The sequence below is a fragment of the Xenopus laevis genome, chromosome 1S (genome assembly GCF_017654675.1).
Source record: "Xenopus laevis strain J_2021 chromosome 1S, Xenopus_laevis_v10.1, whole genome shotgun sequence".
NCBI lineage: Eukaryota > Metazoa > Chordata > Amphibia > Anura > Pipidae > Xenopus > Xenopus laevis.
Window position 1 is genome coordinate 107,057,725 of NC_054372.1, and position 19,877 is coordinate 107,077,601.

The 19,877-nt window shown below is 38.2% G+C and overlaps 1 protein-coding gene across 1 annotated transcript in view; it reads right to left on the bottom strand.

Annotated features, from left to right (window-relative positions):
• Positions 1-2,515: 2,515 nt before the first annotated feature.
• plppr1.S (phospholipid phosphatase related 1 S homeolog) overlaps positions 2,516-19,877 on the bottom strand; it is a 76,873-nt gene continuing 59,511 nt past the window's right edge. The window contains exons 5-8 of the mRNA XM_018243739.2: positions 10,107-10,357; positions 8,438-8,614; positions 4,832-4,963; positions 2,516-3,304 (exon numbers count right to left, since the gene is read on the bottom strand). Of these exons, the coding sequence (XP_018099228.1) occupies positions 3,272-3,304; positions 4,832-4,963; positions 8,438-8,614; positions 10,107-10,357 (593 nt within the window). The 3' untranslated portion in view covers positions 2,516-3,271. The remainder of the gene's footprint in view (positions 3,305-4,831; positions 4,964-8,437; positions 8,615-10,106; positions 10,358-19,877) is intronic.

Genomic DNA, 19,877 nt, shown 5'->3' on the forward strand with positions numbered 1-19,877 from the left:
CGGAATGTGAAAAAGCTCACACAGCTAGGTGGCACTTGGTTAAAGACTGGGCAAACAATGCCTGCAAGGGCAACGTATACAGTAGTGGATACGGAATATATTATTGCTGCTTGAAAAACGTCACTCAGGTGGTGTTTCTGGAGACGGTATTATTATTGATATTTAGACAGAATGTGAACAAGCTCACACAGCTAGCTGGCAGTTGTTTGAAAATGAAGAACACACTGGGCAAACAAATTGAAACAATGCCTGCAAGGTCAACGTATACACTACAGCAGTGGATACGGAATATATTATTGCTGCTTGAAAAACGTCACTCAGGTGGTGTTTCTGGAGACGGTATTATTATTGATATTTAGACAGAATGTGAACAAGCTCACACAGCTAGGTGGCAGTTGTTTGAAGAACACACTGGGCAAATAATGCCTGCAAGTGCACTACTATTGGTGCACTACAATGAAGAACAGCAAACAGCACTGGACACGTTAAAGAACAGTAAGATAAGTAAAATAAAAAAATATGTATATGTATAAAAAAAAAAAAATTACTCTGGTTGGTGCTGAACTACTAGGAGCAGCACACCAGTCCCACTCCCCAACACAGCTAGACTAATAGCACTGGGCTCTTATAGTAAAAAAACAAAAAAAGAAAATAAAAGCAGTCCTTACAAGGACTATTGGGTTACAGGCAGCAGGCAGCAGTCAGCAGATGAAAGATCAGCAGCAGTGCCCACAGCAGCTACATACAGAGCACTGCAGTAGAAGGTAGATTACTAGCCAGCAAAGCTACCTAACCTAAAATGTCCCTCAAATCCCTGCAGAGTTCTGTCCCTACAATACAGAGCAGTATCAAGTAGATTACTAGCCAGCAAAGTTATAAACTGTCCCTCAAATCACTAACAGCTCTCTCCCTACACTAGCTCTTTCAAGCACACACAGGCAGAATGAAAAAACGCTGCAGGGCTTCAGTTTATATATGGAAGGGGAGTGGTCCAGGGGGTGTGGGGGTGGTCCAGGAGGGAGAGCTTCCTGATTGGCTGCCATGTATCTGCTGGTCCGGGGTGAGAGGTCAAAAATAAGCGCCAGCTATGGCGAACCCAAATTGGCGAACGTCGCGCGACGTTCGCGAACATTCGGCGGACGCGAACAGTCGATGTTCGCGCGAATTAGTTCGCGGGCGAACAGTCCGCGACATCCCTAATCTCCAGCACTTCATCAGAGGTGCTGATGAAGTTCCGGAGAGGGGCGTGAAACACGTCAGACGACTGTACAAAACTTAGTAATGGAAGTGTGTGTCTTAATGGTACCAGTTCTATGCTTTTGAAGGAAGTTTAATAATAAAGGTTTTTTTTACGTTTTTAATACTGCAGATTGGAAGACCACCTTCTTGCTCTTGGTTCTGCTCATATTCATGAATAAACAGAAAGCCCTTTTGAAACTGTGTATCCAAAGAACTGTATGACCTTTGGTGGGCAGAGCAACATGTAAAAATCATATCAGTTTTCAATAAAGAAATTTGAAATTTCTCAGTACAACTGAATAGTTCACTGCTAGTGATGGGCGAATCTCACCCATTTTGCTTAGCTGAAAATTTTCAAATGCATTGAAGTCTATGGTTGACAATTTTTTTTTTTGTGGCGCAACAAAATGTTTTTCACCTATTGGAGTTTATGGGCATCTTTTGTGCTTCAAACCCTTGTGAAAAAGTTCACTCATCACTGCTCAAACATGCTTTTTAATTATTATTAGCTGTTATTTATATATGGTTTGAAGCTAAACACTATCAATAAGGGGCAGATTTATTAAGGGTCAAAGTGAATCAGAGGGAATTTTCGAAGTAAAAAAATTCTATATGGATGCAATTGGTTTGAGAGATTGAAGTTGTTTGGGGGGGGACTTTGAATCGAAGGCAGCATTCCTTCGACCCCCCAAAAACCTTTGACCTCTATTCAGTTGGTCTTTTTGAATTTGAAGTTCAAAGTTTTTTTAACTTCGACCCTTGATAACTCTACCCCTTAGTGTTTGATCTTGTGTGAAGCACACAAATTTCCCTTCTTTTGCCATAAGATCAGCATTCAAATTTTCCAAAACAATTTTCTATATGTAAATATACATATATTACCATGCACAAAATGGGGAAATGTAATGCATCTTTTATTTCCTATCATACACTGGGCCACACTCTATTCCATGAGGAAAAATGCATTTCATGCTTTAGGATGTGAAAATTCCATTAAAGTCTATAGGAAGATCTGTAGAAGATACATTTTTAACATTAAATTTAATCTGACTCCTGTTCTCTTTTTTCATAGAGAAAATGATTTTGGATCCTCTTCTATTTCTCAGGAATATACACAGGGTTTCACTAAATCTCCCTAGCCAAATGCTGGTTGTTTTATTCAAAGTATGAATTGCAAGAAGAAAAGGGACAATGGGTCCAGTCTGAACCTGATTTGCTCTGGAGAAAATGTAAGAGACACGACTATCAATTTCACATATTAACAGAGTACAATAACTCTACAAACAACAGACTTTATTAATTTAAATGGTAACAGGAGAGATGGCTAAATGCAGCTTGAAGTCTTTCAGTCAGTGCTTTTTGAAAGTGCCAAGAAAATCTTCAAATTCATCAGTGGGTACTGAAGCATTGAACTGCACAATGTTTATTTAAATTAACACTGAAGACAGCATATCCCATTCAGCAATATAGAAATTTTACAGAATTTGTTTTTTAATTTGCTGCTACCAGTCACTGTTTTATTTAAATATTTTCAAGCCTACAGAACAAGCATTCACAACTTTCTTTAGTATCAAGTTGTACAAGGGAAAACTTTTTTTTTCATAGCTCCTGTACACGTCAAGTATAAAATTCTTCTGTTCGTTTATTTAATAAAGGTCAAAAGTATATGATTGCATTTAATTTACATTGCAGCTTAACGCATATAAAATGATACAAAAATTGTATACAAACATCACATAACATTAACAATCCAAAAGAGGCGTTTTTCTTTTCCTTTTTTTTCTTTGTTTTTTAGTGCACTATACACAAAAGAAGAGGGAGTCCTATAATGGTAGAAATGGTATAACACATGATGTCGAAGTTGACTATGAAAAAATATTCAGGGCAAGCTACATCACTTCCATAAACAAAAATGTACAAAACATCAGCTTCTATAACTAGCTATAACATAATACTGGTATTTACTGGTATTTTTCCCCCTAAACTTGCACTTAAATGAAATATAAAAACAGTTCCTTTTGTATTAGTTACTTCAGGTAACTTCTGTCATAGATGACGAGTGATTCTGAAAAATAAATTTTTAAAAAAATTTCAATCGTTAGTAATCAGGATAAGTTGTGTCCAAGTGTTGACAATAAAAATGATACAATAGATTTAATCATATAGTTTTCTTTGCATAATATTTCTCTGATCTCTGGTTTAGAATCCCAAATAGGTCACAATAATCCACTTTAAAGGACCAACATGCAATCAGTTATTTGAAAAAAATGGTTAAAGGGGAGCTAGCACCAAAAAGAAAATTTAATATAAGCTTCATCATACTGAAATAAGAAACTTTCTACATACTTTCTTTCTAAATACAATCAATTAAAAAATCTGTACTGTTTCTGATATAATCAAATTTGCCTTCACTATTCCTCTGTTTCTCTCCATTCTGTATTCATGCAGGAGTTGGGTGTCAGATATTCATTGACAGTTAGATCCAAAATATCTTATAGGGGGGCTCATTTTGCCTAGAAGAAGTGTTAGAGCTCACTCTATTAATATCACCAGACATCATGTCTCTCTACATGCAGGATTTGTGTAAAAGGCAGTTAAGAGTATTTTTAGATTTTGTTTGTACTGGAATCAGTTGTTTGAGCTCTAATTAATCTGTTATGAAAGGAAGCCGCCCCCATAAGATGTACAGTATTGGATCTAACTGTCAATGAAAATCTGACACTCAACTCCTGCAAGAAGACATAATGAAGAGAAACAGATGCAGAGAGAGGGATAGTGAAGATAAACTTGATTATATCAGAAACTATGTAGAATTTTTAATTGCTTGTTTTTAGAAAGTTTCTTATTTCGGAATGATGAAGCTCCCCTTTAAGAAAAAAAAAGTCTCCTGTTTGTTTGACCTCACCCAACTGACATAACAAAGGAATCCTTGGATTGATAGGCCACATCCCCATCTCTTTTAAAGAGATGGTTACAATATGAAATGAGCTACAGAAAATCCTACGTATTTGCTGAATGATACATACTGCACATAATATGTAAATCAATGTAATAACATTACATTTAGCGGGTTATTTACTAAACTCTGAATGCAAAAATCATGACAAATTTTTTTTTTTAATAAAATCAGACTTAAAAAAATCACAAATTTTTCAGAATTTATTAAACCCTGAGAATGGAAAAGTCAGAATCTGGAAATCCGGCATCTCAGACCTATCGAGGTTGCACATAAGTCAATGGGAGAAGTCCCAGTGATTTTTTTGTGCGCTAGGTTTTGTGCAATATCTCAACGTTTTCAGAGTTTTCGGGTGAAAATTCTGAAAAAATCATGAAATTCGTGAAAATCGGATGAAAAAATAAGAAAAAAAATCAGATTTTTTCCTGCAAAGCTAATTTTCGGGAAAATGAAATAACAAATAAGTGTAAAAAAACCAAGCAGATTTGATCGGACTTTGTAGCAGAACATTCTGTAAATTCAGACTTTGATAAATAACCCCCTTATAGTCCATTTTGGCACACTCTATTTCAATTGTAGCACTATATGCACCATTAAAGCCTGTGCCATCTGTATATATTCATTCTTTAATATTACCTGTGCACTTAACGTCTCCAGAGGACTTTCGACTCTTGGAAAACCCATAAGTGGCACCCCTCTTGGATCTTCAGGCTTAGGTTTAGAATGAGATCCATAGAAGCCTTTGAAGTTGTGCACAACACACAGCCCCTAATGATTAAAAAAAAAAGGTTTAAATGAATTGAATGAAGCAAACAAATAGAAGAAATAACAAATACCCAAATACCACAACATGAGAGATAAAAAAATGTATAAGGATAGAGGACAGATTTATCATGAGTAAAAGCTTGAGCAGGAATATTACTAAACGGTGGAGAGTAAAAACAGTAGTAATAATAAAGTTAAAAAGTATTTATCAGGATATTCAAAGCCTAATGCGTTTCGTGCTTGGTGGGGCACTTACTCATAGGCTGTGAGCAACCTATCAACAACTTTGACCATAGATCATAAAGAACTGCTGAATAGTTTTACACATCCAACATCTTGAGGAAAGATGTAAAAATGTGCAAATAGTCCAGTAACACATTTTCTATTAAACTCATTGCGCATGTATGAAGGCATGAAAAAATAGTCTCGTGCAACTCGACTTTTCAAAAATAGGAACATTTATAATATTTGTTGAATATGCAATTTTACTTGAATTTGAATGGGAGAAAAACTTTGCTATCTGCCCCTTAATCTTAAATTATGTGTTGAAGGATTCATGCTAAAGTGTGCCCTATTAGTTACCAATAGAGTTTTTTTTTAACAACAGCATTGTAATATTGTTGGTAGCCATCAAGCCATACCTACAGTATATTAAGGGGGGTATTTACAAAAACTCTATATTTTCTTACTATAATAAAAAAAAAATAGACCAAATTCCCAAACCTGCATGCCCTTAATTTACCAATATATCTGACTGTTATGGTTGGTGCTGGAAAATGTTGAGACAAAATCATGCATAAAATCAAATTGTGCATCTTTTCTGAATTGTTACCCAGAAAACTTGACTTTGACCAGTTAAATTTATTACATTTTATTGTAAATTTAATACAATTTATTGTATTATTAAACAAAAACCAGTGTCATACAGTGCAAATCTATTGAGAATAATAAAGGCAAATACATGTTGTTAAAGGGACCATCTGCCATTGATTTATACATGATTTCGAAAGGTTTTAGCTGGATTTTTTTCAGATTCAGATTTTTAGCAGCTTAGAACTAGAACATTTTTTATTTTTTTCCCTCACAAAATTCATATTTTTTGCCCTTTAATGACCAGAAAAATCTGAGGCTTCATAAATAGTCCCCTAACTTTTAGAAACATTCTATTGCATTCAGTCTTGGTTGCTAATCTAATTTGGAATTTGTGTTAGCCTGAAAAAAGTTTGCTTCAGATCAGCATGCACATCAGTGCCAATATTTGATGATGACTTCTGGTTAGTTGTTATGGGTTACTGGACCACAATGAAATTAAGTTACTGCCTAGCACTCCTCTCTTGAAACAATATTTCCAAATAGAAGGCATACGCCCAAAGGCAAATCATGCAAAGTTTTATTATGCAAATGCCACCATTCTTCTGCTGTACTTCCGTCTATCGGCTACCATAACTTAGACGCAAAGGTACCGTGTGACGTCATTTCCGCCGCCTAGCCTTCAGTGGGCATCAAGAGCGGTTCCACGATTGGTACATAAAAAAATTATGTGGCAGCACAGGAAGAATTGAGAGACCTGATACAGGCACTGGCACCTGACAGAGCTACCGTACGCTCTAAGAAGGCACATACCAAATCCAACAGAAGGGGTAAGAAGCGCAATAGATCGCCTTCTCCAGATCAAATTCCTGTCTTACATTCTATAGACTCTGAGTCGGATATTCAGCATTCCGACCAGGATAATGTTCCAATAACTTCTACTCTCACTACTACTGCACAAATTCACGCAGTTCCTCGAGCAATCACTCCTTTTCCAAGCACAGACAAAAATCCTACTGTCAACTACAAGAGGTCCTCTGCACTCAACCCATTATCAATATATTTAAGACAGAGACATTTTGTGCATACTGCTACTAAAAAATGCCTTACCCTTTAAACAACACAGGGAATGTTTGTCCATATATTGCAATATATTTAAGCTGGCCAACTACGTCAAAGTCATCCCATATCTGGCCAGTCCTACGCTACATTTTCATCTGATTCATTAAGAATTCAATTGCTTAATTATACATTTTACAAAGGGACTAAGTTTTACCTGCAACTTACTAGTTGTGACACAACCACAACAGACTGACAATAATGATCAGGGTCATTCTCAGTTTTCACAGTTGTTGGACTGGATACAAACTCAAGTAAACTCTTCAGTTTCACAAGCACTCAAGGGTCAAGTACAGCATGGCAGTAGGCAGAAAACAGAAACTCATACAGCTTCCAGCTCATCTATAGAATCCAACTCTGACAGTGATTCCCACAATTCAGACTCAGAATGTTCTTTTTCAAGTACCTCAGGGAACAGCTCTACTCCAGTTAATAAACAACCAGGAAGTCAAGTATCTCCTGAAGCATATATGCAATACATTAGAGATATCAGAGACACAAACTCCAATTTCTAAGGCAGATAAAGAACTGAAAAAGAAGGCAGTGGGCAGGAGATGCCGCTTCCAAACACAAGCTGACTTCTCTGAAGTTTGAAGGATCACATCTTTTTCGGTTCAAAGTGGATCTTCAGGATGTGTATCTTCACATCCCAATTCACAAAACGCATCAGAAGTACTTAAGATTCATGATCCACGGGCAACATTTCAAATCCTCTTCGGACTCACATCAGCACCTCGAGTATTAACAAAATACATTTTCCCTTACCTCGACGACATATTAATTTATGCGATATTCCCACCCTTTTTAGACGGCTTTGGGACTTCCCCAGACGTCCTGCACTGACAGGAAGGGCCGACCACATAAAGGAGATTTTCTTACCGATAAATCCCTTTTGCGTAGGCCCATACTGTCAGTGCAACATCCCACCCTTTTTGCGGATGCTGCGGATTTTCGTACCATATGTAAGGAAGATTATTAGATCTCCACTCGCAAACTTTATAATAAACTGATCAGAGGTAGTGGAGACCAGGAAGAGGAGCTGAAAAGCAAGATTATGTTTGTCCTGCCTCCAGAGGAGAGAACATTAACCCCAGACGTCCTGCACTGACAGTACGGGCCTAAGCTATAGTGACAAGAAAACATGGTGTCGATTTTGTAAGTTTGTAAGACCTGATGTCTTTATTGTTGTAACTCTAAACCAAACGGAGGAAGTTAATACCAACCTAGATGGAACACAGCTTGGCATGTCCTGCCCAGTGCCTGAATTATCACACACTACATTTATCATTTCTATTACCTTGTTTGGTGCCTAAAATGCACAAAGATAAACTGGCTTCTAAACATGGAAACTGTACAGTTTAAAAATGATTTTTACTTTTGAGCAGGGGCAAAAAAAACCAAAAAAAAAACACTTAGAACTTCAGACAACTTTGCGTTTAATGTCCAATGTATTATTACTGTAGTTTAACCAGAATACAACATAACAGCCATATAAACTATAAGTATATACACATTCTATTTATTACGTATCAACCTAGCTGTACTTACCAAAAATAATGCTATAGCTGTTCCTAGAATGAAACCACCGATGACATCTACGCAGTGGTTCCTGTACTCTGAAACACGATTAAGTCCAGTAAGGAATGCACAGCAAAGCGTGCCAAGACACAGTACCGGCTTCGCTAACCTGCTGCTCTTTGTTTTTATTGTGCTTGTGATGTACATCTGAAAAGTACAGAAAAACATGGTAAAAATCTCCCATTCCTTGCTGCCTGCTATAAGACTTATCACAGCTTCGGTGGGTCCCAAGGGGGGTATGGACCCAACGGCTGCAATTGCAACCCACCAGCACTCCCAGAAGTTATGCCACTGATCTAGGTTACAGTAGGTAACTCTTCCTATAAAGTTTAACATAGCTATTTCCATAGAGTCCATAAATTAACAGTGAGTTGATATCGGAGCATAGATTTGGGTGGTAAGTGTGGCCTTCCAAAAGCTTAAGAAATAACTTCCATTATAGAAAATCTAATGAACTAGGAACAAGAAAACAAATGTTACTGCAAATGATGCCAGGTATATTCCAAACACTGCACCAAGGTATTTGAATTAGACACTAGTTGAGATTTATTCATATATAAAGTAATTTGTAGCAATTAAGTTCATCAGTGCATCTTGTTCTTTCTTGTTAACAATAAAGACATTGTAATTTACATACCTCCCAACATTTTGGAAGTAAAAAGAGGGACAAAAAATCCGCATGTAGCGCAGCAATTTTTTGACCACACCCTTTCTGTGGCCACACCCCTAATTACCATGTTTGTTTTACAAAATTTGGCAGGTTATGAAAGTTTGAAAATATTTCTCCTTATCTAAACTGTGTTTTTGTGTCTCAAAATTGTTACAAAGTATCTTATTTGCACCTGTTAGCTGTTCTGGGCTCTCTGCTAAAAGCCAATTAAGTGAGAAACTTTGTTTCTTTTTCTGGCTGTTCAGTGCAGAGAAAAGAGGGACTTTCCAGTACAAATGAGGGTCTGCGGGTTGAGCTGTCAAAAGAGGGACTGTCCCTCCGAAAAAGGGACAGTTGGGAGGTATGATTGTAATATATGGAGTACACATGCTTGCTTATAAAATAAAATCACTTGTGTGTTGGCCTTGCCAAGGACAGTATGATGACATCAATAGACTCCATTATTAATTATACAATTTACAGATTATTACTTTACTCTTTTTTGTATTGTAAACAGCATCTCATTTAAATAAAATACAAGTTTTGAAAAAAAAAAAGTATGTTGATTTTCCACCTAGATTTGTACTGGCTAGTTTGGCAAATGTCCACTAGATGGCAGCATATTCTTATCAAAAAGGTAGCAGAGCGAGAGAGTTATCAGCGTTGATTTTAAAAACAGCCATTAGAATGTACACTTTGTATCTCTCTTATATTGTAAATAATTAATCTACTGACACTCTTATGTTTAATATTGTGTGAAATCATAAGAGCCTGCATCCATTCAGCAAACCCATGTGATATATTGACTCAATATTTCAGAATATATTTGGCATTTTATATATATATATATATATATAGGCACATAACCACCCTAGCATAAAAAATCATAAGCTCTGCAGACTTCATTAGCATCATTGTTCTATATAGAAATCTAATGGCCGTGCCTATGGCAGCAACTTCAGCAGGGCACACCTGCACTGCACTCCTTACCGTTGTATATAATGCAGCGTAAATACTTAGAGCAGCATGTTTGGATGGAAAAGATCTTCTTGCTTTCTCAATGACTTCAGGGTCCCCAGTGCAGATATTTGCATTGCTGATAAACTGATGGTGAATGAGACAGTCTGATCCAGTGGAGTTCGGTTTGCACACTGTCAAGAAATAGGGAGTCAGGTTTCCTGTTACTACCTGGCCTGCATTTACGAAAATGTCAGTGGCAAAAAGTCCAAATGCAAAAACACCTGTAAAATATAAAAAGAAGGCATGAGTTAACCTTGTAGTCACATAGAGTATGGGATAGTACGGCAAACACTGGCAGTCTGTGTAGAAGTGATGTGTCTAAGGCATGCCAAGTGAAAAGGCAGATTCATCCTTTCCTGCTCTTCTACTGGCATCTGCCTGTCAGCACATATGTGGGTGAATTTTAGCAAAGAAAAGTATGTAATTTCAAACCCAAATCTGCCCTGTGTGAATGCTGACAGGCTGACATGTGCTGCAAAAGGGGAGCAGAAGAGAGCAGATCGGACATTTTTCATCTGCATTTATATGCAGGAACGCTTGTGATGTTTATGTAGTACTGATAATCTACTGATAACCCACACCATTAAAGGGCTAGTTCAACTTTAAATTAACTTCTAGCATGATGTGTATTTCGGTTGTCTAAATTATGCCATGTAATAGCTATAACTAAAGAAATATACGCATTCTAGGTAAAACCTAGTTTGGTTAATCAAGGGTATGTACTGAAATAAAAAGAGTAAGCAAAGTGAGAGCTAAAGCCAATGAATGAACAAGCACCATTTATCTCCCTAGGTATCAACATCTTTTATGTTTGGTCACCACTAACCTTCTGTTGTACTATATAATACCTGTGGTTTGTGCTTTGTGTTTATATATTATATATATATATATATATATATATATATATATATATATATATATATATATATATATATATATAAACATTCACAAAGTACCTGCACTCCTTCCTTGTTAGTCGAATGTGGGTGCTTGGTCAATCAGCGTATACAATGTTCAAAGTGGACCAGCACACCGAAGTTTTCAATCAAAAGAGTTTTATTACAACATCACTCATGTGTCCAACGTTTCGGCCCACATTAGGGCCTTTATCAAGGATAAGTGCAAGTGATCATGTGGGTGTTTAAATACAAAAAAAGTGGGCGTCAAGATGACATCATTAACAACCAATTAATGCAAATTAGTGCCTTCATACAATCAAGTGAATAATGTGTTACAATTCCAAATCTGGTCTCTAGGTGTCAGCATTGTACCAATTTCACCATTTTACTTTTTACTATAATGCTTGTGATTTCCATTTTTTGTGTGGAATTTCGCATAATCATATGTGATCATATATAATTATATATGTGTACAATGTGTATCAATCCTTGATAAAGGCCCTAATGTGGGCCGAAACGTTGGACACATGAGTGATGTTGTAATAAAACTCTTTTGATTGAAAACTTCGGTGTGCTGGTCCACTTTGAACATTATATATATATATATATATATATATATATATATATATATATATATATATATATATAGAGTCAATGGAGGAGCCGGCACTCTCGTCAAACGTTTCAACATTGCCTGGGTGCAGTGTCCAAAATTTTTGAAATATTTATCCCACAAAGAAGGTCCGCACTCTCAGGACTTAAATTGAAAAAATGTTTTTATTAACTAAACGACTAATGTTTCGGCCTCTCCGAGGCCGAAACGTTAGTCGTTTAGTTAATAAAAACATTTTTTCAATTTAAGTCCTGAGAGTGCGGACCTTCTTTGTGGGATATATATATATATATATATATACGTATATAAAACAAATCCAGAAAGCATGAGTGCACACTTGGATTTACTAAACTCTGATGTTTATTAAGTTACATTAAAACCAGTGTGTGTGTGTGTGTGTGTGTGTGTGTGTGTGTGTGTGTGTGTGTGTGTGTGTGTGTGTGTGTGTGTGTGTGTGTGTGTGTGTGTGTGTGTGTGTGTGTGTGTGTGTGTGTGTGTGTGTGTGTGTGTGTGTGTGTGTGTGTGTGTGTGTGTGTGTGTGTGTGTGTGTGTGTGTGTGTGTGTGTGTGTGTGTGTGTGTGTGTGTGTGTGTGTGTGTGTGTGTGTATATACACACACAGTATTTAGAAAAATACACAAAAGCCATATGCTGTAAATAATATCCTTATGAACGGCTCTTAGTGATGTAATCAGTTATAAACTGAGCTTAGTGATGTCATTTTTGTCATATGACTCACTAGAACTTGTGTATTATAATAAATAAAGTACCCTTTGTTGGAAAATATGAGAATATTAGAAGTAACCCAGGCCTCATTCTTTTATATGATCATGAAACTCCTGGGTTATGGTTAAGAATTGTAAACAATTGTAAAGAATATTAAACATAACAGTGTCTTAACAAAAAAACAAGTTATGCTGTACATCATGACAAGGTGGGTAAATGAAGTTTAACAGCTTTGCATAAAGAATGCATGAGCCACACGGGCATCTCATTATTTCTGCCACTGATTCTCTTTTTCAACCAGCTGCTGACTTTTTAGACCACTTTTTGCAACCCATTGTGCAACAACATGTCATTAGTCTGATCCAGCACCTCACTATACTAGAGGGCTCGGTGTTGGTTACTATTGATGTAAGCAGCCTTTACGCCATCATTCCCCATCAGGATGCACAAGCATGCACTAAAGCTCTGACTGAATTTCATCATGGCCTCCCACCTGTACAATTTTTAGTTGAACTATTAGCTTTTGTTCTGTCACACAACTATTTTGTAGTTGAGGACACCTATTATTTGCACCTGAGGAAGTGGTTGGACCCGAAAGCTTGTGAGTTCAATACTTCTGCAAATAAATGTGCTAAAGGCATTGCCTAGCTGAATTGGTGTGCTTCTTCCCTACTTTGGATTGTTGAGTGAATTTGAAAGTCAGCACATTTGCCCCCACATACGTGGACCTATTGCATTCTAGAAGTGGTACATAGGCAATTTCTTCCTTATGTCTCATGATGCTGAGGATAGTTGTTGAACACCTTAACTCATTGTCTTCTCCTCTAAAGCTCAGTATGCAGTACAGTCACTTTAACATTCATTTTCTAGATCTCAATATACCTCTCTATATAGGAAGGCCACAGATGGGAACACCATATTACATGCCAGGTCCCACCATCCTCCTAGCACATCTAAAGGGGGGTCCTCTATTCACAATTCAAACAGGTAATATGCAACAACTCTGTAGAACAAACAGCAGAGATCCAGCTCACTGAATTGGCAGATCGCTTTGGTCAGAGGGGATATTCTGACTCATTAATAGACCAAAATCTGTCTAAGGCCAAACTTCTGAAACATTATGATCTCCTGTACAAAGAGATGGATGACAACACAGACTGCCTGACCTGCAGTGGCATGGTGCAAGGACATTCTTTCAGTCATCCCCATACAACTTGCTGGTTTGCAATCAAACACCATCTCACATGCACCACTACTCATGTTGTTTATCTGGCTTGGTGTCCCTACAGTTTATTTTACATGGGTAAAGCCCACAATCAATGTGCCATCAGAGCTGATTACATTCAGGCAAGGCCAATCAACCAATAGCAAAGCATTTTTTAAGGGCAGACACCAACTCTCTGAGTTTAAACACATACCCATTGATCCAGAGAGGTGGTGATAGGGATTTGCTACTACTGAGAGGAGAGGCTAGATTGATTTTTAAACTGCACCCAGTGGCTCCCAAACAACTAAATTAACTTTTACCCTTATCAGTGTTTACATAGACTATGATGTAGCCATTCTTCTCTTTTGAGTTGTGACTGCGGCAGTGTTTGCAGTGTTTAATTCTTGTCTATGACTGAATTCTAATTCTCTACATAGAAAAATGGGTAGGGTTTTGCATTACTTTTGAACAGTTTAATATGTCCAGATTAATCATGTTAGGTTCACTGCATGGATCGGACTATTGAACAATAAACCTTCAGGCCACTTCTGAGACTGAACTATAACTCTCTGCATGTTAAGTTTCTCTCTACTACCCGATATGATTCTGTCATCAATTATTTATTTAAATTAGCCATTTCTTGTTGACCATGATTTCTCACATAATATTTGTTACGCTTTAGTGTTTGTGTAGTGAAAGTCTGTGTGCCACCGCTGAGCCGTCTGTAATACTGTGATACTGTTCTCTCTTAGTTTGCTTCTGCTAGCTTACTGATTACTGGTACTTTGTCCCTGCCTTTTATTTTTGGTTCTCAGACACTGCTTGACACACCAGAAACACCTGGCAGGGGTCTTCTTTCGGTCCAGTGCAGTATGCTTATACTTTGAGTGTAAACCTTTGGGGTTGCAATGAGTGTTACTTGGATGAGGTGGTTTAATCTCTCTCGGGGGGGGGGCATAACAATTACTAAAATATGGTATGCTTCTGTCTGATTTTGCACCAGGGTATGAGCCATATGGACACGGCACCCATACTGTAAACACAGCGCCACTCTGCCACATGCCCTCGTATTAAAGGCTTGTGCCTTGTTTATCTAGGGGTTCATAAAGCTCTCAGATGGCTATGCTAATAATAATGGTGACTACCAGTCTTAAGGTATCTCTCTGTCTATGAGCTCTAAGTATACTTAAAGCTGTACTCTTCAGCACTGCCCATATATTTGAGTGATGCACATATTAAGTATTCTTGTAGCTACCGTATCAGACTATTCCTTTTGAACCGGACCACACACTTTCCTAATCGAGTGCACACATCTACCTCATTGCTATCTATATTGGACATTACCAAGTGGTAAGACAAATGGTCCACCTGGGCAAATTGATGCCCTTGATTGCCCTGCCAGTGCTGTGGACAGCTTGGTGTTGTACCCTGTGTTGGATATGCAGAGCATGAACAGTATCTTGGTGAAGTACCTCTAGTCTTTATTCAAAGCCGTTTAACTTCATTTACCCACCTTGCCAGCATTTACAACATAAATCGTTTTAGTGATTTTTAATATTTTAACTATTTACTATTTCTTTTTTTTCTTCTATGCTCATACATTATTAGGACACTTCACTTACTATATATTTATTTATTTTTTGCATTGTCATATTGGTGTATTTTACTATAAAGTCTGGGATGTATTATACCATACAGTATGTATTGCAGTATACCATAGAACATGTAGTGCACTATACCATAGAGTGAGCAGTGTATTATGCCATATTATACCATAGTGACGACAGGAACATGTGGTGGAGCCAGCCCAAGATTTTTTCCAGCCAAAACTGGAACACTGGATATCCCTGTTTTGTGAGTTTTTTTTTATAGTTGACATACTGTAGTTACCTTTCTCATTTTTGTTCCTGAGAAAGGTCAATCTAAGTGACCGAAACATTGGATTTTCAATAATAACACTTTTATTTTTGTTGTTAAGACCTGTGAGTGTGGTATTATTTGTTCAGGAGTCAAATATATATATACATCTTTGATAAAGGTCCCAATGGGGACCAAAACATCGGATACAGCATGTTGAAATAAATCACTTTATTTGAAGAAAACTGCTGGTCAATATATATATATATATAGCATGCTCGGGCGTGGGGTTTTTTCTGGATTACGGATCTTTTTGAAATTTGGAACTTCGTACCTAAAGTCTACTAGAAAATAATTTAAATATTAAATAAACCCAATAGGCTGGTTTTGCCTCCAATAAGGATACATTATATTTTAGTTGGGATCAAGTACAAGGTACTGTTTTATTATTACATTGAAAAGGGAAATCATTTTTAACCCTTTAAGTGCCACAGAACGTAGAATCTACGTTCTGTGGATCAAAGGACCAAAGTGCCACAGATCGTAGATTCTACGTTCTGCAGCACTTCCGGGTTTGCGAGCGGAGGAGCGGCTGTTAGAGCCGCTCGCTCCGCTCCTTCACGATCCCCTGCCCCTAGACAACGAGCAGAGCAGGGGATCGTGTGGCCCCTGGGGCGCGATCGCCCAGGGGCCCCAAAGCAGCAGCAGGGACGCGTTTCCTATGCGTCCTGCTGCTGCCTGCGCTGCACTTCCGCCCAGCTCCGCCCCCACATGGCTGATGACCGTTGGAGCTGCAGATCTGCTGCGTGGAGCCCTCTCTCATCGATCTGAGGCATCTACCCCAGGTAAGTGTAACATTTACACACACAAAAACACACCAACACACACTTATTACAGTAATATACACTTACATTCACACTTACACACACTCACACATAGATTTTTGGGGATTGGGGGGGTCACACACACTCACAGCACCCATGTACACTTGCACACGCGCACACGCGCAAATAACATGCAATTTACCCGTTGTGCACACGCATATGTACATATATGGCTTTGTGGCTTTTTTTTTTTTTTTTCTTATCGCATCGTCTCTTTTTGGGCTAAAAAAAATGTTTTATTGCCGTTCCGAACAGCATTGCTTTGCAGTTTGGCAGTTTGCAGTAGAAACACTTATTTACCCATTTTGGATTCGTCAGAATGTGTACTTTCTGAAAATATATGGTTTTCTGGGGTCTCTGTACTGTTAGGGGGGTCTAATGTCGCATATTACACACACCAGGTGCTTGTATTGCAGCAGCCAGCGCGCATCAGCCATGAAAATGTATACACTATTGTCATTTGGGGGTCTCTGTGCGCCACATAGTTTGGTATATCTATGCATATTGGGCATCAAAGTGTTTAGTAGACCCCTGGCGTTCATATTCAGGATGTTTTATGCTGATAAGTTACGAAATGTGGGGCATATAATGGGGTAAAATTCAAGCTTTGTGACGATTTTCAGAAATTTGATAAAAACCGTTACGTTCAGCATTGCTTTGCAGTTTGACAGTTTGCAGTAGGAACACATATTTACCCATATTGGATTCGTCAGAATGTGTACTTTCCGAAAATATATGGTTTTCTGGGGTCTCTGTACTGTTAGGGGGGTCTAATGTCGCATATTACACACACCGGGTGCTTATATTGCAGCAGCCAGCGCGCGTCAGCCGTGAAAATGTATACACTATTGTCATTTGGGGGTCTCTGTGTGCCACATAGTTTGGTATATCTATGCATATTGGGCATCAAAGTGTTTAGTAGACCCCTGGCGTTCATATTCAGGATGTTTTATGCTGATAAGTTACGAAATGTGGGGCATATAATGGGGTAAAATTCAAGCTTTGTGACGATTTTCAGAAATTTGATAAAAACCGTTATGTTCAGCATTGCTTTGCAGTTTGGCAGTTTGCAGTAGAAACACTTATTTACCCATATTGGATTCGTCAGAATGTGTACTTTCTGAAAATATATGGTTTTCTGGGGTCTCTGTACTGTTAGGTGGTCTAATGTCGCATAATACACACACACCGGGTGGTTATATTGCTGCAGCCAGCGTGTCAGCCGTGAAAATGTCTATACATATTGTCATTTGGGGGTCTCTGTGCGCCACATAGTTTGGTATATCTATGCATTTTGGGCATCAAAGTGTTCAGTAGACCCCTGGCGCTCATATTTAGGATGTTTTATGCTGATAAGTTACGAAATGTGGGGCATATAATGGGATAAAATTCAAGCTTTGTGACGATTTTCAGAAATTTGATAAAAACTGTTACGTTCAGCATTGCTTTGCAGTTTGACAGTTTGCAGTAGGAACACATATTTACCCATATTGGATTCGTCAGAATGTATACTTTCTGAAAATATTTGGTTTTCTGGGGTCTCTGTACTGTTAGGGGGGTCTAATGTCGCATATTACACACACCGGGTGCTTATATTGCAGCAGCCAGCGCGCGTCAGCCGTGAAAATGTATACACTATTGTCATTTGGGGGTCTCTGTGCGCCACATAGTTTGGTATATCTATGCATATTGGGCATCAAAGTGTTTAGTAGACCCCTGGCGTTCATATTCAGGATGTTTTAGGCGGATAAGTTACGAAATGTGGGGCATATAATGGGGTAAAATTCAAGCTTTGTGACGATTTTCAGAAATTTGATAAAAACCGTTATGTTCAGCATTGCTTTGCAGTTTGGCAGTTTGCAGTAGAAACGCTTATTTACCCATATTGGATTCGTCAGAATGTGTACTTTCTGAAAATATATGGTTTTCTGGGGTCTCTGTACTGTTAGGTGGTCTAATGTCGCATAATACACACACCGGGTGGTTATATTGCAGCAGCCAGCGCGTCAGCCGTGAAAATGTCTATACATATTGTCATTTGGGGGTCTCTGTGCCCCACATAGTTTGGTATATCTATGCACATTGGGCATCAAACTGTTTAGTAGACCCCTATGTTTATATTTAGGATGCTTTATGCTGGTAATGATACATGGACAATACGATGCTGGAAAGTTGAAGCTTTGAGGCAATTTTCAGAATATTTTACCAAAACCGCCAAATTTGGCAAAGCCTTGCGACTCAGTAGTTTGGGGCAGAAAGGCATGGGTACCCATTTTAGATTCTGTATAATGTGTACTTTCCAAAAATATATGGGTTTGGGGGGTAAACATATATTTCTGTGTTTTTACCCCACAAAAATGCAGTCAATGTGTTGATTTTTCATTAGCTGAAGTTACCCACAGGACTATTTGTATGCGCTAACTTCATTTTGGGGCCTCTAACTGCCATATACTTTGGTAAACCTATGCACAGTGGGCACCAAACTGTTTGGAGGACCCCTAGCAATCATATTTAGGGTGTTTTTTTTTGGTGCGTAACGATACATGGGTGATATGGTGCTGAGAAGTTGAAGCTTTGAGGCAATTTTCAGATATTTCACATGGACAATACGATGCTGGAAAGTTGAAGCTTTGAGGCAATTTTCAGAATATTTTACCAAAACCGCCAAATTTGGCAAAGCCTTGCGACTCAGTAGTTTGGGGCAGAAAGGCATGGGTACCCATTTTAGATTCTGTATAATGTGTACTTTCCAAAAATATATGGGTTTGGGGGGTAAACATATATTTCTGTGTTTTTACCCCACAAAAATGCAGTCAATGTGTTGATTTTTCATTAGCTGAAGTTACCCACAGGACTATTTGTATGCGCTAACTTCATTTTGGGGCCTCTAACTGCCATATACTTTGGTAAACCTATGCACAGTGGGCACCAAACTGTTTGGAGGACCCCTAGCAATCATATTTAGGGTGTTTTTTTTTGGTGCGTAACGATACATGGGTGATATGGTGCTGAGAAGTTGAAGCTTTGAGGCAATTTTCAGATATTTCACCAAAACCGACAATTGTGGGAAAGCCTTGCGACTCAGTAGTTTGGAGCAGAAAGGCATGGGTATCCATTTTAGATTCTGTAGAATGTGTACTTTCCAAAAATATATGGGTTTGGGGGGTAAACATATATTTCTGTGTTTTTACCCCACAAAAATGCAGTCAATGTGTTGATTTTTCATTAGATGAAGTTACCCACAGGACTATTTGTATGCGCTAACTTCATTTTGAGGCCTCTAACTGCCATATACTTTGGTAAACCTATGAACAATGGCCACCAAACTGTTTGGAGGAACCCTGGCAATCATATTTAGGGTGCTTTTTCTTGGTGCGTAACGATACATGGGTGATATGGGGCTGAGAAGTTGAAGCTTTGAGGCAATTTTCAGATATTTCACCAAAACCGACAATTGTGGGAAAGCCTTGCGACTCAGTAGTTTGGAGCAGAAAGGCATGGGTACCCATTTTAGATCCGGTAGAATGTGTACTTTCCAAAAATATATGGGTTTGGGG